The sequence below is a fragment of the Chiroxiphia lanceolata genome, chromosome 11 (assembly GCF_009829145.1).
Source record: "Chiroxiphia lanceolata isolate bChiLan1 chromosome 11, bChiLan1.pri, whole genome shotgun sequence".
Taxonomy (NCBI): Eukaryota; Metazoa; Chordata; class Aves; order Passeriformes; family Pipridae; genus Chiroxiphia; species Chiroxiphia lanceolata.
The window spans coordinates 645,175-671,233 of NC_045647.1; the positions used below are offsets into that span (position 1 = coordinate 645,175).

At 51.0% G+C, this 26,059-nt stretch overlaps 1 protein-coding gene across 2 annotated transcripts in view; it reads left to right on the plus strand.

Annotated features, from left to right (window-relative positions):
- SRGAP3 (SLIT-ROBO Rho GTPase activating protein 3) overlaps window positions 1-26,059 on the plus strand; it is an 84,341-nt gene that overhangs the window by 38,758 nt on the left and 19,524 nt on the right. For both annotated transcript variants that reach the window (XM_032698809.1, XM_032698810.1), the window contains exons 2-10: window positions 1,254-1,446; window positions 4,158-4,320; window positions 10,269-10,331; window positions 14,667-14,852; window positions 16,263-16,391; window positions 22,243-22,464; window positions 22,927-23,028; window positions 23,260-23,457; window positions 24,765-24,849. In XM_032698809.1, the coding sequence (XP_032554700.1) occupies window positions 1,254-1,446; window positions 4,158-4,320; window positions 10,269-10,331; window positions 14,667-14,852; window positions 16,263-16,391; window positions 22,243-22,464; window positions 22,927-23,028; window positions 23,260-23,457; window positions 24,765-24,849 (1,341 nt within the window). The remainder of the gene's footprint in view (window positions 1-1,253; window positions 1,447-4,157; window positions 4,321-10,268; window positions 10,332-14,666; window positions 14,853-16,262; window positions 16,392-22,242; window positions 22,465-22,926; window positions 23,029-23,259; window positions 23,458-24,764; window positions 24,850-26,059) is intronic.

Here is a 26,059-nt window from a genome sequence, read left to right on the forward strand (position 1 = left end):
CAGCTGCTACTCCAAGAAGAGCAAGCGGCTCCTGCAGAGGCGTCCCGGCCACATGGGCTTCTGAAACCCTGCCTGGGGCTGGAAGGGTTGGGAAAGGTTTGGAAGGGTTGGGAGGGTGTATTTCCGTTGTGCCCTGTGCCACAGGTGCTGTGCTGCTCCTCTTGCAGACAGGGTGAGGGTCTGGCTGTGTCCCTGAGCAGCACTCCCTTCCCAGTGCCTGCCTGTCTTCCTGAGATCAGCCCTGTGCTGGGGATTTGCAGCTTGGCTGTGTGATATGATATGAGGGAGCTGGAAAAAGTGCAATTGGTCTTTGACCATGGGAGAGAAGTGTCCTCAAAATGGAGAGGATCAAGGTGAAAAGTACAACTCTGGCATAGAAAGAGGAGAAACATTAAACTGTTCCAGTAATCAGGATGTGCTGAACAGGAGTGTGCTGTGCCCAAGGTTGTGGGTTCTGGCAGGGCCAGGTGAGGGTCAGCACTGGAGACCAGCTCTGTTTGCTGCTTCTGGAGTGCCTGTTCCCTGCAGGACCCAATGGGTACCTGGGCTCCTGTGGGAGACACTGCCTATCCGAGGAGCCCATCCCCACTCCCACACAGGCACCTCTGGACACTGCCGAGCCCACTTTGGGAAAGATCGTGGGGGCTGCAGTGTGTCTGTCCCAGTGAATGAAGGTCCCTATGGGAAAGCAAATAAACCTGGAACAGATGAAGCTTGTGGTGTTTGTGAGCTGGGATTTGAAGGGTCCAAAAGACTTTTTAAGCCTTTGAGCCAAAGCCACGTTGGATTTGCTGATTAACCTGGCAGTGTGGGAGGATGGGATGAAAGGAGGGTGCATGACAGTGCCTGCTTCCTCCAGGTCAGTGCTGGCTGTCCTGTAGGTCTTCACATGGGCATTTATCAAGAATTAATATATTAGCTTATATGCAAAGAGTACGGGATTTCAGGAAGTACCAGATAGATTGAAGTAGCATTTGCTGAATTCAAAAGGCAATGGAAAGCTCTGAAGTTGCTCTTGGTGCTCCTATGCAGGTGTTTGTTTTGACAAGAATGAGGTTTAATGTGAGGCTGGTCAATTGTTCAGCTCTTGCTTGGCAAGAAGATCTATCGCCTTTAGCAAAGCCTGGATTCACCCCAGGGCTCAGAAGGAGCTCCAGCAGAGCTGTGCCGTTTGCTCTGGGACAAGGAAGGACAGCTCTCCTGCCAGTGTCTGCTGCTGACATTGCATTTTGTTCTCTCTTGTGTGTCTGCAGAAATCCGAACGCAGCTGGTGGAGCAGTTCAAATGCCTGGAGCAGCAGTCGGAGTCGCGCCTGCAGCTGCTGCAGGACCTGCAGGAGTTCTTCCGCAGGAAGGCCGAGATTGAGCTGGAGTACTCCCGGAGCCTGGAGAAGCTGGCTGAACGCTTCTCCTCCAAGATCCGCAGTTCCAGAGAGCACCAGTTCAAGTAAGCAGGTGTTCCCAGGGCAAACTGGTGTGAAGTGATTGGCTAGAGGCTGCTGCGAGCACTGGAGGTTGGTTTGTAGCTGCACAGTCCTAAAGTGCAGTAAAGTCCATCGGGTCAGCGGTGACCTCGTCTGTCTTGTCCCCAGGCGAGGCTCACCAGAAGAACTGGACATGTCTCTTGCCAAGACTTCCACCACAGCATTACTGGTCTGTGCTGCCCGAATTGCACTTACTGTGCCCTTCTTGAGTAAGGCAGTAAAAATAGGAATCAGGGGCCAGGAAGGAGTCAAACCTCTTGATTTTTTGAAGGGGCTTGAATTCATCCACTCATTTGACTGTGCAAATTGCGGTGGGCCTGGTCTTTACCCCTGGTTTCTGCATGTAGCCCAGTCCTCAGCTCTCCAGGAGCTGTGTGTTGCACTCAGGCTCACTGACAGGCTCAGGCTTGGAAGCAGTTTCTGGAAATCGAATTTACTGCAATTTATTTGCAATGAAGCATGTGTGTTTTCTGTACACAGCCTGCGGTGCTGGAGCCAGGCAAATCCTTAGTGGAAATACTGTGAAACAAAGCTTTGAAATAGGAAGTATGAACTGGATGCTGGGATTGTGTGAGAATCAAACCGATGATGCAAATTGTGAAATCTGTGGATGTGTGAATATGTGTTTTCAAAAGCAGCTTCTTTTCAGTTTAACCATACTCTTGAGCTTGGCTAAACAAGAAAATATCTGAAAAAAATAGAAAGCAAAACAAACTTGAGGCAGAATTTCATTCTGGAGGTGAGCACTCTGTGGTGAGGGTGCTGGCTGGTGTGTTCCACTGGCTGGTGACCTCAAGGCTCAGGTGAAGGCCACTGCCCTGTTGCTGCTGGGGGGCTGGTCCCTGCTCCCCGCCTGTCCCCGAGTGTGCCCGCTTGGACCACGCTCGGTGCTCGCACAGGGTGTTGGTGGCTGTCAGGGTTTGTTGTGTCCCTTGCCATGAGCAGCTCTCCTGGTGCTGTCGGGGCGCAGGATCTCTCTGGGCAGCACTGGTGGAGCTGTGGGATGTGCCCAGCAGGATCTGTGCCCGGGGCCAGATGGCAGCCCCTGCAGCACCCTGGCTGCTCCCCTGCACCACGGCAGTCCCAGCTCCCCACCTTTGCCTCCCTGGGCCACAGCAAGGCCTCTGACTCTTCTTCTGCCAGTGATGTCCATGACAGAATCTCTCAGCTGGAATTGTGCCCTTTGCTCCAGATGAAACTCGTACCATTCAGTTCAGTGGCCAAAGACTGCAGCCACTGGTCAGCGCCTTTCCCGGAGAACCTGGGAAAGGTTTGCCTGTCTGATGCCCTTTGCCTCACCAGCCCTGGGCTCTTCACAGTCTGTTTCTTCTTTTAACTCCTTGTGATTTTTTTTTTTTTCCATTTCAGCTGCAAGAGCAGTGATTTCTGCTGTTACATTACTAAATCCTATTTATTCTATATTACTAAATCCCATTTAATCTGTTTACTCTGTCTCTCCAGCGAGCGAGGCTTTGCTGGTGTCTTATGCCAAACTCTGCTGCTGCTGAGTTGCCATTTAGATCTTGCTGTCCTTTTGGCATCCAGCTGTTGTGTGTCAGTTGTGTGGTGCTGGGTGCTGTGTCAGGAATAACTGTCCTGGAGAAGGAATTGGGCAGGAAGGAGCTGTGGTTCAGAGATGAGCCCCCGAAGGCTCTGGGGGTGTCTGGCCTCTCCCACTAGCTCAGAGCAGTGTTAAGGCTCTCCATTGCTTGGTGTGCTCACAGTTTTGGAAGCTGCTACTGTGCAGTGTCCACAGGTGACAGTGATTGTCCACCTTTATTAAACACCTGGGCACAAGTGCTGGCGGTGATGGTGTTAATTGGGTCAGCTGGATTTCAGTGCTTGCTCCTGCTGAGTCCTCACTGCCCACTCCATGTCGAGAGACTCCCTTCATACACTTTGTTCTTCCTTGCTGCTCTGTCCCTGCCCTTCCCAGGCTCATCTGTGCTGTTTCCCCAGCTGCTCATGTGTGTCATTATTCTGCTGAGGCTGTGACACTCATAAGAATTACGGTCCCTGTGGTGCTCCTTTGTCCCTGTGTCACCGTGTGCAGCGGGCTGTGCCCAGCCCTGGAGCTGGCAATCGCTGTGTGCTGCGGCTCCTGCTGATTCCAGTTCACATCCAGGTTCATCCAGATTTCTGTATGTGGTTGTTCTGTCTGTGTATGCACACAGAGGTGTTCTGGAGTCCCCTCCAGCACACCTGAGCGTGTTCGTGCTGTGCACAGACACTTGGGGGTAACACTGGATGCAGAACCCTTTCTTGAACACTTTTCAGTGCACTAAAAGCAGCCCAGTGGATTGGGTGGCAAACGGGACCTCCTGCAGTGGGCACTGACAGTCATATTCATAGCATGAGTGGAAAGAAAAAGCCAAACTCTCTCCTTGCCAGGGATGTCTCTTCTCCTGTACCACCTTCCAGAGCACCCAGTGCGGGAAGGGGCTGGCTGGCTGGGGGGCTGGTGTGTTTCCCATGCTCGTGTGCCACTGGGCATCCCTGTGGGGCAGCGCTTGGACAGCTGGAAGAAGAGATCATGCACCTTTCTGTGGGCATGACAAATCCCAGGGGATGTGTGCAGGGGAGGGAGGCGGTGTGCTGGCAGCATTCATTTGAAAAGATGTGCCTTTTTGACTTGTTCACTTGACCTTTGTCATTTTTCCCCCCAATTCCCCAGAAAAGATCAGCACCTCCTTTCCCCTGTGAACTGCTGGTACCTGGTCCTGACGCAGACCCGGCGGGAGAGCCGAGACCACGCCACCCTGAACGACATTTTCATGAACAACGTCATCGTGCGGCTGTCGCAGATCAGCGAGGATGTCATCAGGCTCTTTAAAAAGGTAACCCGGGCAGCTGGGGGGAGTCCTGCCCACTGAGGGTCCATCCTGGCATTTTAGTCTAAAGTGGAACCATCATAGATGTTGCAGAGCAAATCTTTTGAGGGACTATCACTGTAAGTCTTTCCAGATAATATTTATTCAAGAGTTTTAAAGAAACAGATCTAGAACTGCCAAGTGACGAGCAGTGAGGTGTGACCTGGTGCTCAAAGTGGTGTCGGTGCCAGAGAGATGAAAGGTGGAACTGTGATGACTTTTTCTAAAGACTTTTGGAGGCCTTCACAGGACAGATCAGAACAGGCTTGTTGGGTGGAACCATGGTAAAGAGCAGGATGACAGGCATGAGGCAGCTACAGGAGAGGAGTCATGGCTTCCTGAAGGGAAGAGTCATGCCTCAGAAATCTGGTGGAGGTATTGCCAGGAGCCAGGGATCGTGTCAGTGGCTGGCACAGTGCCTTCAGTGGGCAAGACTGAAGTTCCTGAAGAGCTGTTAAAGAGTAAGGAGTGGTGGTTTTCTGTATTAATGACTGACTAAAAGACAGAGAACAAAAGGAAGGAGAATGTCAGTGCAGTTCCTAAAAAATTATTTGGAAAAAGGGTAAAGGGTAAGATGACAGATACAGAATTATTAATAATAACCAAATAAAAAGAAGCATTATATATTTGTGGGAATCTCACAGTCAGGTGGACCAGGACTCTTCACTGAAAGCGAGGGGGAAGGTGGTAAGGAATGAAGAGTCCCAGCAGTGGGTTGGCTCTGTGACTTTAAGGTTTTCCTTAATTTTTGTCCCTTGTCACCAGGACATCTGGAGCCTGCAGTCAGGGAGCAGGGCAAGCCCACAGGGCTCTCCAGCAGGAGAAGGCTCATAATCAGGGCTTATCTTGAAATTTCAGCCTGACTGGAGAGTAAATCTCATGTGATATTTTTATGGCCAGTTTCCTCTATTTTATAGATCTGACCTAGAAATTAAACTGCAAGGTCAGGCTTGGGTTTGCTGATCTGATAAGGACATCATCCCTTTTCCTGTCCTTCAGGCCTCTAGAAATTTGAGACATTTGGGATATATTGGTTAGTTCAGTTCTAAGCCTGTCTCAGAATCTTCCTGCCATTTGCATTTTGCTCTGAACCTGTTTTTGAGATGTATGTTAAGACTCTCCTTCTGCCCATGTGTGTGGATGGTGTCCCATGAGGAACTACAGGACAAATCCAGTCAGCATTCAAACAAGGACACCCATGGAGTGTTGTGTTCTCTCATAGTAGGTCAGTCCTCAGCCAGGACAAAATGATGAAGTATTTTACCCACTCAGCAGAATTATTTCTTTGTAATTGGTTTTCTTCTGTCTCTCCTTCCTCATTTTTGAACCTAAATTTCAGCTTTTAAGGCTCAACCCTTACATCCTATAGAAATGGTTGGTCCTTGTTTCTCCCTCCTCCATCTCCATCTCCTAACTGGGGAGCTGGTGTGACTCCATCTGCAGCCTGCCAGAGCCAGCACCAGCTTTGCATCCAAAGGAGCCTTTACAGGTGTGGGGATCTCTGATTCCACCACATTTGACCCTTGGACTCACCTGTCCCTGGAAATAATGCTCAGCTAAATCAGGGAAAAGGCTTATTTTGTGTCATCGTTTCCCTTTCATGTGGATGGAGAGGCTGCCACTTTTGGGGTTGTTCAGGCTGTTTATTTTTCTCAACCTGTGGCACGCCTTGCCCAGAAGGATCTGGATCCCACTTCCCAGTAGTGTTTGGTGGGATGCCTTGGGCATGTGTGTGGGAATAGGAACATCCTGGTAAATGGATTTTGAAGACATCTCTCCAGCCTTGCAGTGTACAAGGTTGGTCAGAGGAGGGATCTTTCAGTGTTCTCTCTGATCTGGTTCTGTGCTGAGTAAAGTGCTCGAAGTGCTTCTCTGGGGAGGCCGTGCCCACGGGGCTGCTGGCAGATGATCTGGCTCAGGAAGGGTTAAAGCACCCGCAGTTGTGGTTCAGCTGCTGGGTGTGCTGGAGATGGTTCTTTGATGGTAAATTAGGGTAACATTTTTTTCCAGAGATGTCACTTTTAATTCCCCCCACCTAGAGTTTATTAACGGGCTGTGACATGCTGTGGGGACACGAGGAACTGGGAGGTTTTGTGTTTCCTGCATTCATTATGTAAATGTAAACAATCCCAGCAAAGCAGCAGGGAGGGACTGCTGAGGTACAGGGGGAGCATAACTGAGGAGCAATTGCTCAGTGCCATGGTAATGTGCCAAGAAAGATGCAGGGTGCTGAGCTGCTGCTCCCTCAGCTGCCCTGGATGAGCTGGGGTGTTGTCCCTCAGTAAATTGGGGCACTGCAGTTTGTTCCTCTCCACCCAAGTGTTCTGCCCCTCCGCCGACAGTCTGGCGTTGGCTCTGACTCGCCTCTCACTGCGACTGGCCAGGAACCCTTCCAGCCCAAACTGCTCTGGGAGCAAAGCAGAGGAAGAAAACTCAATTGGGCAAGTTTCCCTGGAGCTTCCAGTGTGAGTCACATTCCTGGTGCAGGAGGCAATGATCACGGTGAGGGTGTTGATGTTGCTAATAGGCAGTGATAAATGGGGATGCTGTGTCCCTGTGGAGAGCTGGCTCAATCTGCTGTCAGGGTGAGTCTCTGTCACCACGAAATCTCCTGGCAGAGCCAAACCCGGGCTGAGGGACCCATGGCCAGGCAGGTGTTTTCTCCCCTCTTACCTCTCGCTGTGGTGGAAGGAAGGAAGTTTAAAGCTTCTTCCAAGTACAGAATACAGGAAATTGTAGATTTGAGACAGAGCATCACTATGTCCAAAGTAATGATGCTGCGTTAGTCCCCAGTGGGGGATTTAATTCCGTGCCATGACAGTAAATTTAATTCCATGCTGTGGTGTCCAGGATGGATTCTGGGTGAAGAAGTGGTGTCTGTCTGGGTGGGAACTCTTGTCTTTGTAGAATAAGCATCCTCCACTGCCAGTCATCCATGCTGCTGCTTCCTGTTACTTTGTTGGCAGTGGCAGGAATTTTAATAAACTGCTAACCTAGCCATTGCTGTCCCAGTGAGGAGCTGTGTTTTCAGAGGAATTGGAGGCATAAAGGAAGCAGCTAAATTGGAGTTTGGGTTTTGCAGATGGTCCCAGGTAACTGGAATGATGTTTTGGTGTTGACTCCTGTAAGCACATATGTGTAATTTCTCCCTTAGAGAAAGGGCAGGCAGCAGGCTCAGAGAAGTGGCAAGTCCTTCAGCTGCTCACTTGCCTGTGGTTGGAAGAGGCTCCAGCATCCCCAGGCTGGACACTGCTCTCTTGGATGCTGGAAGACTCCTGACAATACCAGAGAGCCTTTGGTCTCCTGCAACAGGATTCTGGGTGTTGGTTTATAGTGTCTATAAGCAAATGGCTCTTTAAACATGGTTCCTACCCATGGTCCCCCATGTCAGTGTGGCTCAGTGGACACACTGAGCCAGTTTGTGTTGCTCTATTTAGGAGTCTAAAATTGGGTTTGGAAATTACAGCTTTGTGGCCTTGCCGTGCACCATGCAGGAAATCCAGGGCATAGGCAGGAGCTGCAGCTGAGCTTGGGCCATGGCTCCTGCCACCAGCCCATCCTGTCCTCTACTGGCTTTGGGAAGCCTTGGTTTGGGGACTGGGCAGTGACTTGTGGAAGCAGGAATGGCTGGAGGGGCTGTGTGTGACTCAGCTCCTGCAGGCTCTAGGCTCTGAGACCCCTGTTTGTAGACCCTGACTGAAATAACTTGTATTGGAATCACAGAATCATTCGAGTTGGAAAAGCCCTCTGAGACTGCCAGGTCCAGCTGTTCCCCCAGCACTGCCCAGCCCACCATTAACCCACATCCCCAGGAGCCACATCCACGTGGCTTTTACATCCCTCCAGGAATGGTGACTCCACCACTGCCCTGGGCAGCTGTGCCAGGGCTGGGCAGCCCTTTCAGGGAAGAAGTTTTCCCTAATATTCAATCTAAACCTCCCCTGGTGCAACTTGAAGCTATTTCCTCTTGTCCTGGCTCTTGTTACCTTGGAACAGAGCCTGACCCTCACCTGGCTTCAACCTCATGTCAGGGAGTTGTAGAGAGTGAGAAGGTCCCCAGACATGTTGGTGCTGTGTCTGGGGGAGATGCAGATCTGTCACAGCTCTCTTGGTATTAGCAAGCCTCAGTGAGACTTCTGAGAGCGCTGGTGACCACCGGTGTCAGTGGGTAGGAGATGGGGACTGAGATTCGGTCCAGATGAGGGTCCAAGATGACTGTGGGCAGTGAGCACCTCCTGGTCCCTGGCATCATCCTGGCACCCCGTGCCCGTGGGAGTGGGAGCAGTGGCATCAGTCACACTGCTGAGGATGGCACTGTCCCAGATACCCCAGGGCTAGCTCACGGATACACTGTGGTTACTGGATGATCATGGATCCGAGGGACTTTGACTCTTTAGATTCTTTATTTCAGGCTTTGCTTTGATTCCCACTTTTAATAATCTAAGGTTAAACTTCACGAGGATGTGGGTTGTCCCGTTGGCTGAAAGGACCTCTCTGTGTTGTGGGCCTCTCTCACCACTCAGCCTGATGGGATGTTGTTTTCCCTTCCTGTGTGTACAAAACTGCCTGGAGTTATTTGAGGAAATCTGAAAGAAGCTGCTTGGGTTTGGTTTGGTGGTGTTTTAGGGAGGGAGGAGGGGAGTGTCTATACTTAGTTTAAACACATCTTCAAGCTATAATAAGTGTTCCCTAGGCTAGAGGATTCACTGTGGAGATTTGGGGTGTAATTACAGGGAGGCAGGGAAGCAGTGTGAGCACACCCCCAGCAGCTCCAGACGCGGGGGTGCGGGAGGAGGTGGCTTGATCTGCAGCCAGGCTCCAATGCTGGGCAGCTCCCCACGCTGTGGCCTCTCTGAGAAGTGCCATGTCCGTGCTTTGTGAGGTTGATGACTGCATCTGCTTCATCCTGCCTGGCAAGGAAAGGGAAAACACAGACTGATAATGGGATTTCAGCAGAAAGGAGGATGCCAGGAGTTACTCACTGGCAGTAAGCATCTCCTCAGCTGGCTGAACTTTGGCTGCTTTAGTTGTGAAACTGGAAACTTTATTATATAACTGTGGTGTAGCTATTTTGTAATAAAATGTCCCTTTTCAGAGATACTTTCATTCACTCAGGTCAGAATAGTGAAAATGAGCTACTGAGGACAAGCTGGGAAGGGTGAGTAATGGCCAAGGATCATCTAAATCTGGGATGCTGGGGCTGGGGAGCCCTGATAGTCCTCCTTCTGAAATAGCAGTGTTGGCTGGAAATTGCAAGTCTAGCAGCAAGTGTGTTTAACTTGTCTCGTCAGATCAAGACAGGTTGACAGGTGATGCTGTGGGACTGGAGAAAGCCAATCTAAGGGATCTGTGTACCCAAGTGGTTATTGGATGATGTAAGTTATACAGGGGAGTTCATGCAGCACTAACACGCAGCCTGCTCAGTTGGAGAATGCAGCAGCCACTCACCCACATGCACTAAGGCAGGTTTTGTTGAAAAATAGGCAAAGTCAAGCTCTAAAACACCCCTGGCTGTAGAGCGGGCCCAGCTTTTTGCACTCTGCCAGTCTCGATGTGAAACCAGACCCCAAACGAGGGGAGGGTGTTACGTGTTAGACCCACAGGGGGAGTTGTCTGTGGGCTGGAGATAAATTCTGCCAGTGGAAGGGCAAAGCAGTATTGCCTGTAATTTTAGATTGATCCCTATTGCAGGATAAATAAGTAAAATTGATTGATGTTCTTCCTTGTGGTCTCTGAAACCCATGTTGGGTGATCCATGGGCAAACATCAACCTCAAATGAAAATGCAGCAGTTCTGAGACAGAACAAGGCTTTACTGTGTGTTCAGTTATAATCCCTCCAAAGTATCTTTTCCTTTCAGAACTGCGTGTTTTGGGCAGAACAGAGTCTCAATGCTTCTTTCTTTTTGTCTTGCAGAGTAAGGAGATTGGCCTGCAGATGCATGAAGAACTCCTGAAAGTCACCAATGAGCTGTACACGGTGAGCAGTGAGGGGGTGCCCAGCAGTGAGCCCATGCCCAGCAGTGAGCCCATGCCCAGCAGTGAGCCCATGCCCAGCAGTGAGGGGTGCCCGTGCCTGGCTGGCAGCGCGGGCGGTGCCGCTCGTTGGAGCAGAGTGTGTGTCCAGCCCTGGGGTGGCTCAGGGGGCTCTGTCCCGGCCATCCCGCGGCACACACGGCCCGTTCCGTCTGGAACATTCCACAGAGCTCCAACGAGCAGGGCTGCTTCCCTTCAGCATCCCTGGGGCTGTCTGGGCAGGATCTGTGTGATCCCTGTGTCCGTCACACTCCCCTCTGCGGCTCCTGCACCGCGTTGCCTTCGGGCCCCTCTCAGTGCCTTGGTTGGTGATTTCCAGGCACGGGTGGCTCTGAGCTGGCCGTGCTTGTTGTTGCTGACACCTGCCCTGCTCCTGTGAGTCCTGGCCTGGGGGGGATGGATGAACATGACCTTCTGCTGTGGAAGGCAGAAAGTGTTTAGCTCGTTTAGCTCATGGATGCTCAGCTCCGTCTCCTGCTCTGAGGAGCACTTTGGCTGTGGAGCTGTCTGTGCCTCCTGGTGAGATCGTGCACTGTTAGTCAGGAATTGGCTCTTCAAAAGCAAGTTTTCATAGCAGGACAGTAAAATTCTTTGTGTTACTTCTGTCTCTTGCCCTGTAGCAACTGCTTTTTTAAAAAAAAATATTTTACTTGTGATTTAGGAGCAACAAAGCAATATAAAGTCTGTCTTGCGTTGAACAACTGAGACAATATATTTACTTTCTTTGGTTGTATCTGTTACTGGTATATAAATAACACTGCAACAGGTTTATTCCTAAACAATCATTCCATTCCATCTTTTTGAAAAACAGGCCTAAACAACAGAGCATGAAGGATCGTATTTGAAATTTCTGCCATAAATCTTCTCTTAACAGGCTTGTTCTTGCAATGGCTGTTGAAGGATTTGGTTGTTGTGAGCCCTGCAGTGTGGGTGGACAGCAGATCGGATTAAAAAGCCTGTGTGAGATTTGGGAGTGTGTTGTTGATGGTTGAGTGTCACAAGCTCAAGGGGTGGTGACTAATTAAGATTAATTACAACAGCATCTTGACAGGTGCAATACAAGGAAAGACTAACAAGGGCTGGGCTGACCTTAATACCTGCAGGCCAGTGTGCTCTGGACCTGGACACAGGGCAGGGGCATCACCCGAGGGACATGCTGGGGTCAGCAGGGGGGTCGATGTGCTGAGGTCCAAAGTGTGAGCAGTGGTCAAGGAGGAGCAGAGAGGGAAATTGTGCTCCTGCCGAGTCTGGGGCTAAACTTGTCCTCACTGAGATTTCTCCCATTCACTGCTTTTTTCCATGTGCTGAGCAGAATGGGTTTGAATGGTGAAGCAAACTGGTTTGAATGGTGAAACTGGAACAGCTGAAGGAGCTTTGTGTTTGCTTGCTGCTAAGATAACAAACCAATTGTGTCATCCAACCGGGAAGGAGCAGGAAGGGGACACACTTCAGAAACGATGATGAAGTGAAAGCATGAAGAAAAATTAGGGCCTGTGGGGCAAACAGGGTCACCTCAAGTCTGGTGCTGGTCAAAGAGATCTGTCCTTGAGCCACCAGGTAAAACAGGCCTGGCTGCACCCCTGGCTTGGGGTGCTGGGGGTGGCTGGGGGCACCTTTGGGACTGAGCTGCTGTCAGTGTGGTCAGTGCAGCACGTTGGGTGCCCACGAGAACTGTGACTGCTGATGAAACCAGACAGGATAAGGACCCGGCTCACAGGACACCAGGATGCTGCTTGAGAAACGTCACTTGTCTGCTCTCAGCACAGGGAAGTCACTTCTCTCATCTCTGGCCAGGTCTTTAACTGCAGCACATCCATGCCCTGGCCCAGCTGCTTTTTAAGCCTCTCTGAGGGGAATTCTGTGCACTGGGCAGAAACTATAATTTTTTACAGGTTTCTCAGGCATTCACTGTCTCAAACTTAAGCCAAAGCAACCAAATTGATTTTAGCTCAGCCTTGTTGCTGTTCTGATGCAAGTCACCCTGCGGACTCTGTATGGAAAGAACCGAACCCAACCCATGCTGACTTCAATCAAAAAGGAAGCAGATGACTTTTGTTCTGAAGTGGAGATGCTTGTGAATGGTTTTGCACAGAAACAGTTCAGCTGTGAATTAAAACCAGCTTCATCCTTTTGGTTCCTGCTTACAGACTGCAGCAGACAGGTACCAAGTTGGAGCCTGTACAGGCTGGATGTTCATGGGCCTGAGCCTGCGCCTGACACAGTCACCCTGTTCTTGCTCTGGCTCCTCTGCTGGGTCAGAACCTCGGGGATGAGCTGTTCAGAAGGACAAAGCCCTTGCAGCTGAATACAGCCAACGGTGCCATTTATGGCTGCTATTTTGGCAACAGCCTTTATCCAGAACATGTAATTAATATGGCAAACACAGCTCGTGTTGTTAAATAACTAATGAACATTGGAACATATTTTTCCTCCTCCGCTGCAGCTAATTAACTGATTTGCAGGAAAGCTTCCCGGGCCGCAGCTGTGGCAGTTTGTCTTTGTGACACAGCAGTGCAAGGCAGGACAGTGTGACTCGACTGCAGGCACCGAGACAGCGCGAGGGAATTGCGGATCGGGGGCCGATTGCTGCAGTGCAGGTTGGCCCCAGCCAAAATCGAGGCACATAGTACACAAAAATATTCCCTGAATTTCCGAGCGTGACCAGGGCAGCTGGTGAGGTGCACAGTGAGCTGTTTATGGTTGGGTAACAGTCCCATAGCCTTTAGATTTCACAAAAGTCCTGCAATTTGGATCCCTGTTATTCACTGGGCTTCTCTGTCATGTTGTGTCTGGGCCTCTCTGGGTGCTGCAGAAACCTCTCCTGTTACTGCCTGATGCCCTGATGTACACATTTTGCTTTTTCACTTTCCTCTGAGTGTTTTATAAAAAGATGGAGATGGTGAGGATAAGGAGGGCTCAGAGAAGCCCTCTGATTGTTCTCCTTGGGAAAATCCCGGGAATTGTCTGTTTTACGTGTGTCCTGTGACATTGGCTGCAGAAACTGCAGTTTGCAATACATGGCTGGAACGTGCATTATAATTTGCAGGGTTTTGCAATGAAGTAGCTCAGGGCCAGGGCAGGAGACTTTGCTCACTGTCCCTTGCCATTGCCTGCAGTCACATCTCCCCGTGGTGGCACATCCTGTGTGGCTCCCATGCGGCATTTGGAGCCCGTTTCAGCCGAGGTTTGTGCTTGGCAGGAGGAGGGATCATGCGGCTCAGCCTGACCTAGTCCAAGTCAAACACTCCTGGGTCCTGCTGGCAGCCACAGCTGAGGAAAACTCTGTGTTTTCTTCATTAAACCTTGTGTAAAATTACTCTGCCTTTGTGGGTTCCTGCTCTGTCTTAACCCATGAGCCTCAGGCAGCCCATCCCAGGGTGTCCCAGCCCATCCCAGCATATCCCAGCCCATCCCAGTGAGTCCCAGCCCTGCTGAGGCTGATCCCAGCGAGCAGTCGGGCCCCACAGGCTGTGTCAAGGCAATGTGAGATAAACCATCCACATCCCAGAGGGAGATGATGGAAGGGGACAGTGTGACTGAAGGCATAAAGAGAGAGGAGCAGTTGGGTTTCTCTTGCCAGCTTTGTTAAAATGATCCCAGTGTGCCCTTTGGGCCCTTGTATCTGAAAGGGAAAGCTGGAAGGGTGGAAGTTTTACCTGCAGAGAGTGTTCCTGGCAGTGGATCAGCATCATCCCTCCTGGATCTGGAATGTGAAGGACACAGTGCTGCTGCACCCACCGGTGCTGCCTGTGCCTGCTGGCGGCAGCAAGAGAAGGATGAGGTGGTGACAGGGGACAAACCCCATTTTTGTTTGGGAATTGCAGCTCCTCCACTTCTGGATGGTCCTGCTGTCAGGGTGGTGGAGCAGGGGCTGTGTGATGTCTTAGCAAGTCCAAGTGGAGGAACAGATGTGTTGGGTCAAAAGGGAGTTCAGGGTGACTGTGGCCTCCTCACAGTCACTTGTCATGGAGACCCTTGTCCCAGCTGCAAAGCACTGGAGGTTATTCCTTGTTTCCCTGTTGGCAGACACACAGTGTGCTTTGACTGCAGGTGTGTGCTGGGGGCATTTCTCAGCCTGTCCCCACAGCAGGACCGAGCTGGATCGTGGTTCTTACACCAACTTGGAGCTGCTGGAAGTAGAGCTGGGGATGGGGTTAATCTCACAGGCCTTCCCTCCCTGTCTTGCTCCTTAGTGCCATAGTGGCCTCCACAGCCCCTCTGCACTGCTCTGGTGCTCCTGTGGCCACGGCAGGCAGCTCACGACCTCCTGTGTCTGCAGGTGATGAAGACCTACCACATGTACCACGCAGAGAGCATCAGCGCCGAGAGCAAGCTGAAGGAGGCGGAGAAGCAGGAGGAGAAGCAGTTCAACAAGTCAGGGGATATCAGCGTGAACCTGCTGCGGCACGAGGACCGACCTCAGCGGCGCAGCTCCGTCAAGAAGATTGAGAAGATGAAAGAGAAGGTGGGTGAGAGGGAAGGAGTGGAGAAGCCTGGCTGGTGTCAGGGCTCTTTGTGGGCAGGGTGTTGGCTCCAGCCCTGTCCATGTCCATGCAGCCATTGCTGTACCCATGGGAAGGGATTAAGGAGGACGTTGACTCGTGTGCATGTTCTGCTGGAGGGCAGCCTGAGGAGTCCATCAGGAGTCTCTTTCCTGCACCTGACCATGGAGAAGTGCCAGGAACAGCTCCTGTCAAGGAATTGATCCAAAGTCAGGCTGGTCCAACAAGGACAAGGGACACCAAGCATTGGAGGGGTTGGGGACCTACACAGGAGCCATGTGGCCACCAGTGACACCTTCCCGGCTGGCTCTCCAGGGGAGGGCAGAGACGGGTGGCTGGAGGGGCCTGGGGGCAATGGCTCATGGAGCACAGGGCAGGCAGGGGTCGTGGGAGCAGCTCCTCCAGCAGCTCTTGAGGTGGGGCTTGCTGGGGGCTTGGCTGTGTCAGCTGGGATCCTGGAGGCTGCATTGAGGAGGGCAGTGCCTTGGGCTGTCCAGCTCTGAGGAGCTGGGGTTTGTCCATGACTGATTCTTTAAAAAAAGTGCTTTTAAAAGTGAACAGCAGCCCCAGCGTTCCCTCAGTCACAGACTCCTGACAGCAAAAAAAGGGTCGATCTATAAAATACCAGTGTTCTTCCTCTGTGGGCTGTCTGGGAGGGAAAGTGCAGGATTTAGATGGCTTTGCTAGGCAAAACACTTCACACCATTCCAGCCTCAGCAAATCTCCCTGGCCTCAGGATCTCCACAACTGCAGTTTTTGTGTTAATTTTGAAGAAGAAGCAATAGCTTCCCCAGCCATGCTGCATTTGCTCACAGGCTGACCCAGCCCTGGGACACGTATAGCAGTGCAGTTCTTGGAAGGGTTAATCTTTTGACTCAGCCTTTGGAGCGGGGATCTGCCTCAACAGATGTCCCGGATCTGGAGCACATCTGCTTTCCTACAGAGTTTTGAATTCTGGGTCCTGTTCTAAATTGTGTTGCTTGGGCCTCTAGGCCAGATTCCACTTTGATACAGCTGCGCACATCTGGAGCAAGTCCAAACATATGTCAGTATTTCTGCAGGGGAAATCTGTCCCTCTGATTTTGATTGATGCCAAAACCCCCACGAAGGTGCAGCTGAAGGAGCAGCAGCAGCAGCTGTGCTCAGGGGCTCCAGGTACCTCTGAGCAGGACACACTTGTGGTGGCTGACTGGCTCTGCCAGGGATGTTCACATGGGATCTTCACCCTGGCAAGATCCCTGTTTTGTCCCAAATACCAAATTTTATTAGTTCCCTCATCACACCCAGTCTGCAGGGTGCTGTGGGGCCCCATGGCAGGAGAAGCTGTGCCAATACCATCCTGTTTGTGCTCTGACTCTGCTTTGCTTTTCCAGAGACAAGCCAAGTATTCTGAAAACAAGCTGAAGTGTACTAAAGCCAGGAACGACTACCTGCTGAACCTGGCAGCCACCAACGCCGCCGTCAGCAAGTACTACATCCACGACGTGTCCGACCTCATCGACGTGAGTGCTCCCTCCCCTGTGCCCCCCAGCCTGGCTGGGCCCCTAACTGCGGTGAGGGGGTGTCAGGGGGTCTTTCAAGTACACTTAACTGGGGCTGAAGGTGTGCTGTAACTCAGATCTGTCTTGGGATGAGCCAGGTGAGCCCATCAGTTGGTCTGTATTTGAGACAGAAACTTGCCAAGGTCAGACAGCTTTGGTTTTGGTGCTGAAACAGAAGGTTTTTTCTTTCTACTACTTGATAACTTTGGTGGCAGTTCAGTACGTGTGGAAGTGCTGTCCTGGCTGGGGAAGGTGCCTTGGGAGCTTTATCCCAGTGCTCCTTGCAGGGAAGAGCCTCAGGGCAGGAACTGCTGAAGGCAGGTTTCATGGGGATGACAGGAACTGAATGTGAATGTGTTGGTGACTCCTACAAACTGCTTTGAGATGATTCAAATAAGGGATTCACCCAGAGAAGAGGTTCTGGTTTCTTCCTTTAACGGGCATCCCACAGTGTGTAGATTGCACGATGCACTTTATTCTGCCTCAGCGAGCACATAAATAACTGAGCTCCAAGCACTGAGTTACCATCATTACCTAAATGCACAATTTAAAAAGGTGCTGGAGTTTTTATCTCCTTTCTTAACCCACTAACATGTAGTTACTCTTCTGAGAATTAATGAAGTCTGATGCAAAACCTCTGATGACTTTGAGATTTTGAGATATGATAAAATACTCTTACTAGTCCCTTTTGTTCTCTTTATTATTTAAGATGTGTTAGAGAACTAGGAACTTGATTGTGGAGACATTTGAATGGCAAGGTGTGAGAACACCATTTATCTGTGGGCTTTCTGCTTTTGCTGTGTATATTCTCTCTTTCTCTTGTTTATTTATTTTAAAGCAAGAATGACTTATTTTCATGGAGTTTGTGAGACTTTGATTTCCTGGAAAGTTGCTGAGTTCCATTTTAGCTGTGGCTGTTTATATTATTCCTCCCAACTTTATTTCCTCGCTGACACTTCCACTGGAGTCAGCAGATGGCTTTTCTCCTGCACTCCAGGAATCCCTTTGGGGACTTTCACTAAAGCATCTCCAACTCGGAGCAGGGAAATTCCCCAGGTTGTAAATTCTGTTCACTAAAGAAGCAAAATATTGGATGTGTGAGCTGCACGTGGGTGTCCTGGTTCTAAATCCCCAGAGGAAGGGCAGTTTATCTGAACAGGCTTTTGTACAAATTCAGTGTATTTTGCAAGGGTGTGGCCAGAAGGGTTTCAGCAGCTCCAGAAGGGGATCCCAGTCGTGGGGTCTCAGCCACCAGATCCCACAAGTGCTGAAGGGGATCTGTGTAGGACACCTGAGCCCACGCAGGGAGCAGGTCTGTGGGAAGAGTGTGGGTGAGAAGGGGCTGGATGGGAGAGCAGAGCTTGGGGCCCGGCAGGTGCCCTGATGGATCGTGGGTGTCCCTGCGCTGCAGTTACAGATCCCACGGCTCCTCCTCCCTGTGTCCCTGCGGGATGGTGAGGGATACACCAGGCTCTTTCTGGACATGGGAGGGGAGAGGGGGCTCTTGCCACGCCCTCCATCTCCAGCACAAATGGCCTCGTGCAGCAGCTGATTTCACACAAATCCAAACCGTCAGGACAGAATTGGCAGCAGCCGAGTCAGCAGCGCTTCCCCCATCCCAGCTGGCTCAGTGTCATCTATCAGGCACAGCCTTGTCATGGCTCACGCCCTGGGCGTCACCACGGAGCAGTGACTGGTGACAAAGCTGTGCTCTGATCGCTGCCCTGGCGAGGCAGAGGGTTCCAGCTGCTCCGGGAGAGGGTGGGAGGTTTAATGAGAACTGTAAAGCCCATCAGAGGAGCCGTGAAGGGGTGCGGAGCCGTCTGTGCCTCTGTCTCCAGTGGCCTCGTTGTTTTGTCCTTTAGAAAGGAAGGAAAGAATACAGAGATGGATCAAATTAGCCTGGGGCTGGCAGTGCACCACGGTGCCTTTTTCTTTGGACGACACGTGTGTCTGTTTAAACGCCTGGGCTCATCTCATTTCTGTCATTAACTGTGTGACCAAGTTAATCTCTTTGGCCACGTATGTGAAGTGGAGATAAAGCTGCTTATCCATCCCTCTGGAGTTCTGTGGGAAATGGCTGCAAGATAGTTTGAAGTGGTCACATGAAAGATATTGCCAGATTGAGCAGAGAGAAGGGAACAGTCAGCAGCCATACAAGCTGATCTGCCAAAATGTGTGCAGCCTCCTTTGAGTCCTTCTGGAGCAGCAGCTTGCTTCCCTATGGAATAGTGTTTGCTGTATCCGAGACGAACAAGCGGGGAAAGGAGGGGAACTCTGAGGAATTTAATGTTACACATAACTGCCAAATTGTTTGGTTCCTGGAAAAAATTAGCTGAGTCAAGTTAGGGAACAGAAACATCAGTCAAAATAGTTATGCCAGAAATCTTCAGTTGGCTTTGCTGGCCTGGTTGGGCTGGGCTTGGAGCAATCTGGGCTAGTGGAAGGTGTTCCTGCCCGTGGCAGGGGGGTGGAACTGGATAATCTCTAAGGTCTCACCCAACTCAAACCAGTCTGGGATTCTGTGATTTACTTGCCTCACAATACAGCTCTGGGTTTTGAAGCAACATCAAGAGAGTAGAGGCTAGAAATTATAATATGCATATAAATTATAATATGTGTATATTATTATATATTATGCATATAATTAAAAACAATGCAGAATATTTTTTAAATAAAGCATAAAGAAAAATGTGGAAAAGAAGGAGCAGAGGAAATGAGTAGGCTGTTTGTTTGCAGGTGGTGCTGGGTCCTGTGGAGACAGAGGCATTACTGCTCTGCCTGGGGAGTGAAGTGGTCACTGACAGGCACCTGTGGGTGCTCAGGGGTTACTCTGGGATAGCCACTTGCTTAGGTGAGGTGCCTTGGTGCTGGTGGCCTCAGCATGGGCCTGGCTGAGCTGTGTTGTGTGCAGGTTCAGCCTCCCAAATAACGGAGGGACTCAAAGTTTCTGGACCACAGACCACTGTGTAACCCATGAGGAAATGAGGCAGAGGGATCAGTAGCTGGGAAAGCATTTCCTTCTCTCTGGAGCCCAAAACTGCCCCCCAGTGCAGCCTCTGGGGTGGGCGCTGGGAGGCACACATGTATTTGGCTGCTTTTGCAGTGTTTTGGCCAAACCCAGCTTGCCTGAGCTCCAGGAGCCGGTTTGTTTTTCAAGTGGAACACTGGGATATTTCCACCCCTCACAGGGTGTTACCAGACGTGATGAATTAATGCTTGGGGAGCTCTGAGCTCGGCAGATGAAAGGCACTGCAGGAGGGCTGGGGATTATTATTTGTGGTTCTAATTTATTTGCCATCAAAGGGATGAGAGGGCTGAGAAAATGCCATTTGTTCTGGGGCTGGGAGCAGCAGTTTGAAGTCTTTTTCTTTTTCTTCTGCCCTCCCCATTGTGTGTTCCTCTGGGAATTGCGTGGAAGTCTCTGCTCTGTCTTTTCTTCTCTGGGCACCCGTGTGTGAAGCAGCCAGCACGGTGCTGATCTCCAGGGACTTCAAGAGCTGTGCTGTGTGCAGGAAGTGCCTGCCCTGCTTTTCAGGAGCAGCTGATTTCTGGGCAGTGCAAGTCACCACTGGCTTCAGTGCGAGTCCAGCAGCAAAGGAAAGGGAAGATTTCACATGGAATTTTTCCCAAAAGCGTCTGTCAATGCCCTGAGCCCGTCTCCTTGGGTTCTGTGGCATCTGGTGATTTGCCTTTGTAATGGATCCATTTTGTGTACTTTGGGAACTCCTACCCTCAGACAGTGGCACTGTTTCCTCCTGGCACTGTTTTCTGTAGCCAAGTAGCTGTGATTTCAGGGAGTGGAAGAACCCTGGTGAGGTCTGGGAGGTGCTGGGGAACAGCGTGGTCCCGTTCCCGGGGCACAGGATTGCGGTCGGCTGGTCTTGGCAGGAGAGCTGGTCCTACCCTGGTGCTGGCATGAGGGTCCCAGCCCTGGTCCCTGCCCTGTCTGCCTGGCAGCCCCTGGGCTGCATCGTCCTGGCTCCAGGGTTTCTGTACAATAGTTGTACGGGTGTTCGTGCTAAAACTGTCCCATGAGAGAGACAGCACAGGATGAGGTTTTGCCCCAAGTGGTGAATGGAAATTTGTCTTTTCCTCCTTTTTGTATTGTTTGTTATTTTTTTTAAGGCAAGGCTGTGCCAGTCCATAACTGCCTATGCTCTCAGCTAACAGGATTAGAGGCTAAATAGAAGCAGGAGAAGTGGAGGGTTATGACTATTCGATAGTTTCTACAAAACTCCTCATTATTGCACAGGGGGGTTCACAGCTTTTAAAGACTAGAAGGGGACAGGGCTGTTCACTCAGGTACCTGTGGGGGAAATGGGGAATCAGCCCCCTGAGGCTTTGCTGATGCTGCTTTTAGCAGAGACTGAACCAAATACGGCCCTGCCGTGACATGATCCGAGCTGAGCGGTGTCTCCTCACATCAGCACAGAGCACAAGACGGCTTCTTGGGTTGGAGCTGCTTGTGGCACCAGCTGAGTTTTCAGATTTCACTTTGAGCCTTCTCAGGAAGGGTTGTCAGACATTGGAACAGGCTGCCAAGGGAGGTGGTGGAGTCACCATCCCTGGAAGTGTAAAAGCCTGGACATGGCACTCAGTACTCTGGTCTGGTTGACAAGGTGTTGTTTAATCAAAGATTGGACTTGATCATCTTGGAGGTGTTTTCCAACCTCACTGATTCTGTGATTCTGTGAATACTGAAATTCTAATGCAGAATCACTTTCTGTGCCTTTCTGCATTGGTTCAGTAGTGCCTGTGGGTGCCCCAGAGCTGGAGAAGGTGCCTTTGAAATGGCAGCTCCCAACAGGGAGTTCTGCAGAAAGGTTGGGCTCATTTGGGTCACTGGAATTGCACTGCAATCCTTCTCCTTTTTCCTTTAGCTTTTGTGCCATGCTGGTCCTTCCAGCAGTGCTTGTGGTGGGACTACACCGTGTGGCAGTGAAGCAGCTTAACTTCTGCAATAGAAATTGTCCCATGGCAGTTTTCATGTGATAGGAGTGATTTGCTGGCAGTGGTTAGTTTGGTGCTGTGGCCGTGGGAGGTATTTGAGGTGTTTCTCACAGGGTCCCTCTGTTTCTGCCGTAGTTATCTGACTTTACATCCTCTGTCAGGAGCTCCAGCCTCTCTTATGTCCCAGAAATACATGTGCTTCAGTTTTGGACTGCAGCCCTTCTGTTGCACTGTGCTCTCCTTCCAGCCCTGCGAGCGTGGCTCAGGCTGAGGTGCTGCTGTTCTGTTCTTCCTGCTTCCAGCATCCTCTGTCTTGCCTTTCCCTGCAGAACGACATCTGTTGACCTCCAGGTTTTGGGTGGTGCTTCAGTTCTGTCCTTGCCCCCCTCCTGGGGTTACCTGCTCGCTGCTGGTGGGCCTGGAGCCCTGTGGAGCCCTGTACTGGGTCAGGCTCCAGAGGGGACTGGCACAGGGCTGCCAGGAGCTGCTTCTTGCTCAGCTCTGATGGAGCATTCAGAGCAGCAAGTCCCTGTGCTGGTGTGACATTTAACATACCAGACTCAGTTACAGTGAGGAGAGAGTTTAAAATGAGGCTTTTGTCTAAGGTACAGTATTTTAGCAGCAATTAGCTCTGAGTTTTATCATTTTCCTCAAGGTAGACATGAGAGTGATCAGTTATGCATGAGGAGCTGCTCTGTGGTGGGAGGCAGGCAGCTGCCCAGGGAGGGAGCAGGGTGTGCACACACTGCAGGGCATGGTGTCCAGTGCCACTTTGCTTTAACATCCCTCTGTGTTTGAGAACTTTGGAAAATGGTTTGGGAGTGTTTGTGTGAGCAGACCCTCCCTTGGTGTCTCTCAGTGCTGTGATCTGGGATTCCACGCCAGCCTTGCTCGGACCTTCAGGACGTACCTGTCTGCCGAGTACAACCTGGAAACCTCCCGCCACGAGGGCCTGGACATCATTGAGAATGCTGTGGACAACCTGGATGCACGGAGCGACAAGCACACCATCATGGACATGTGCAACCAGGTCTTCTGCCCGCCACTCAAGTTCGAGTTCCAGCCGCACATGGGGGATGAGGTAACGGGCTCACCTGAGGGGCTGCAGAGGGGCCTGGCCTGACCTCCCCTCCTCTGAACTATCACTGTGAAATTGTTCTGGACTCTTTATCCCTCTGTACTGCCTTCACACACTGCTGTTCGTGTTTCCTTTCCTAATGAGACTCTTGGCTCATTAGGGTTTCTCCTTTCAGGCTGCCTATTGCTCCGTGTCTCTCCCAATTAGGGAGCCTGTGGTTTGGCTCTCTCTGCCCCACAGATCTGTACAGCGGAGCTTTGATTTACCTGCTGTAATTGGGAGATGGCAGAGTGAGGAGTAGAAAATGCTCAGTGCTGGACCAGGTCCAGGGCACTGCTGATGGGAAATGGGGCGATGCTGCCTCCGTGGAGGCTGCCAGGAGCTTGTGGGGGCTGGAGGGAATTGTGTGGGTATGCAAATGTGTGTGTGGTGCCTGCGTGACCCACGGAGTGTCTCCTGTGTCAGGTGTGTCAGGTGAGCGCCCAGCAGCCTGTGCAGACCGAGCTGCTGATGAGGTACCACCAGCTGCAGTCACGACTGGCCACCCTCAAGATAGAGAACGAAGAGGTAAGAGGGATCTTGCATTCAGCCTCGCGGGCAGCACTGCTGAGCCTTTCTCCCGTCACCGGGGGTTTCCTGGTGGGCTCCAGATGTGGAACCCTCCTGCAACGGAGCTGGGAGTGCCCACAGACCACGGCCAGTGCAAGCTAAGGGCTCAGGAGCTCTCTTGGTTGCTTTGGTTCAAGATGTGTCCCTTTGCCAGTCTGCTTCAAACCCATGCTGTCCTGTTTCCCATAGGTACGGAAAACGCTGGATGCCACAATGCAGACCTTGCAGGACATGCTGACAGTGGAAGATTTTGATGTTTCAGATGCCTTCCAGCACAGCCGCTCCACTGAGTCGGTCAAATCAGCTGCGTCGGAGACCTACATGAGCAAAATCAACATCGCCAAGAGGAGAGCCAACCAGCAGGAGACAGAAATGTTCTATTTCTCAGTGAGTCCCAGCTCAGGCCCTACAGGACACAAAGCATTAATTGCCAGGGCTGAGGCCCAGTTAAGTGCTCGTTAGTGAAGAGCAAGAACCAATTGAGTCTCTTTAAGTGCTTGTCTTCTCTCAGATTTGGGTCTGGAATGCATTTCAGTGCATTTCAGTGGCAGGGCAGTGCACAGGGACTGACAGCCCAGGATTTGCCTCATTCTTCTCTTTGAAGGAACAAGTGGAGTGACCAGTTGTGACCAAAAACTTACCAAGCACCGTAGGAGAGGCTCAGAGCAGGGTGCAGCCTCTGACTGTGTGTCACCTTCCAGGGGCTCTTCCTAGAGGCCTTCAGGACTGTGAACTATCAGCCAGGCCTTCCCTCTCTATCCTGCACAGCTGAAATTTGCCCTTGGCCCGTGGATGAACTGAAGCCACGTGCACCCCAAGGAAGCCACGAGAGCCAGGCTGTGTGGCATTGGGCTGTGGAGTATGTGCCAGGAGAGGGGCTGTGTGTGCTTGCCCTGCTCCTGTGCTGCACTCCCAGGCAGAGTTGAGGTCTCCATTCTGGTACCTGAAATGCAAGGAAGAGCCATGAGTTCAACAGAGTGACCCTCATTTCAGCATGGGCCATAGCTTACAGTTAACAGAATCTTGTGATGCATTACATATGTGTAGAAAAGCTTCTAGTTTCTCTTAATAGTAGTAATATTGCAAATTGAGGTGGGGTGGGGCAATTGCAATTTTCATTTGGAGTTGTGCTTGGGATTATGTTAATGCTTTTTGCAGAAATTTGATGTTTCCCATTCTCTGTCTTTCATTTTCCATATCTGCCTCCCTCGCTCCTCTTACCTATATAATACCCTGGTCTGGAATGTTCCCAAGTGTCTGACAGCCTCACAATGGGAGGGGAGGTTGTGCTGCATAGTGTCACCCAGACAGGGAGCACCTGACAGTCCCTGCCCTGGGAGGGCTCAGGCTCTGGGAGTTCTCCTCGGCATTGCTTTTGCACAGAGATGAAGCACTGGAAGTGCAGGGAAAGCCTCTTTGATTTCCTAGGCCATTCCCAGAAGCATGACAAAGGAAAACCAGCTTTGAACTCTGGCCCTCCCTGCATTCCCAGGCAGGAGGTGCAGCACCAAGGAGACTGAGCAAATAAGATCACCAGGCCAGTGACTGGAGCAGGGAGAAGTGATCAGACTGAGCCTGACAGACTCCTGAGCCCCCTCTGGCAGCCCAATCCCCCTCCAGCAGGCCCCAGGCAACAGTGAACATCAGTTATGGGCTGTGTTGCTTAACCCACCTTGTTTGTTTTGTAATTACAGAAATTTAAGGAGTATCTGAATGGCAGTAACCTCATCACAAAGCTGCAGGCTAAACACGACCTGCTGAAGCAGACTCTGGGAGAAGGTGAGTCGGGGTCAGATCTGGGCAGGAGCTTCCATCTCTTGAGAAGGTTTAAACCAGGTGTCACTTGTCAGCCTCCCCTCTGTGTGTTCTGCAGAGTGACTGATGGGTCTGTGCCTGGCTGCTGCTGCTCACCAGAGCTACATGTAAAAATCATGATTTCCTTAGAATGTTACTCCTCCCACCTTTCTTTGGGAGTGCACATAGAGAAATCTCTTTGAATCTGATAGTGAAGTGCTGAGTTACTTCTCCAGCAGCAGAGATTCCCACCTACTTCCATTCTCTGCCTCTCTGGCTCCTGTCCCCCTTCTCCTGCCCTCACTGCAGCCCTGACACAGGTATTTCCTGGCCCTCGATGCTGTGTGTCTGTGTCACACATTTGCAGCACCCTTGCTGATTTAACAGGCCCCTTGTCCCCGGCCATGGGTTTTTTGACTTGTCCTAAACAAGAACTGCAAGGACATCCTTGCTTTTAAACCAGTTTTTCCGCAGGAGACTTCTGTTCCCCCAGATAATCTCACAGTGTGGTTCAGAGCAGCTGCACACAGACAGGCTCCACACAGCAGAGGGACAGTGGCTTCTGAGAGGGCAGCGAGTGGCTCCAGGTGGAACCCACCACTGCTGGAATGGGGATGTCACCACAGCCCTGGGAGAAGATTTTAGCTCTTTAAAGAGTCAAAACCAACTGAATTATTTCCAGTGTAAGGAAGATGGGGATGAGTTGGTGTCCTGATTCTCCCAACAGGAGAGAATATATTTAAATTAAAACACACGAATGGTCCATGGCCTTATTTTAACAATACAAGAATTGGACTCCATCTCAGAGTAAAACAAATAAATAATAGATTTTTGTCAGCTGTTTTGCCAAACATGTTTTCTTTGCCAAATTTATTTAACCTTAAAATCCACCTTCTAATTATATCCTGTGGTGTGTTCCACTCAGTGAACACAGAGCCAAGTCAGGCACAAAGTGTGAGCACAGGGGAGGCTCCAGGGCATGTACACAGGGCTGGGATACAGCACTCAGGTTCCTGTGGACTGGGGCAAGAGGTAAAGAATCTGGGGGAGGTTCATTGTCACCATCCTGGTCTCTCACCCCTGAGCCACATACTGCTGTGCTCAGGAAGGAGATGCAGGGCCAGACATTTCCTTCACTAGAGCTGTGCAGAAGCAGCTGTGGAAGATCCTCACATGAAGCTTTCTGAGCTTCTCC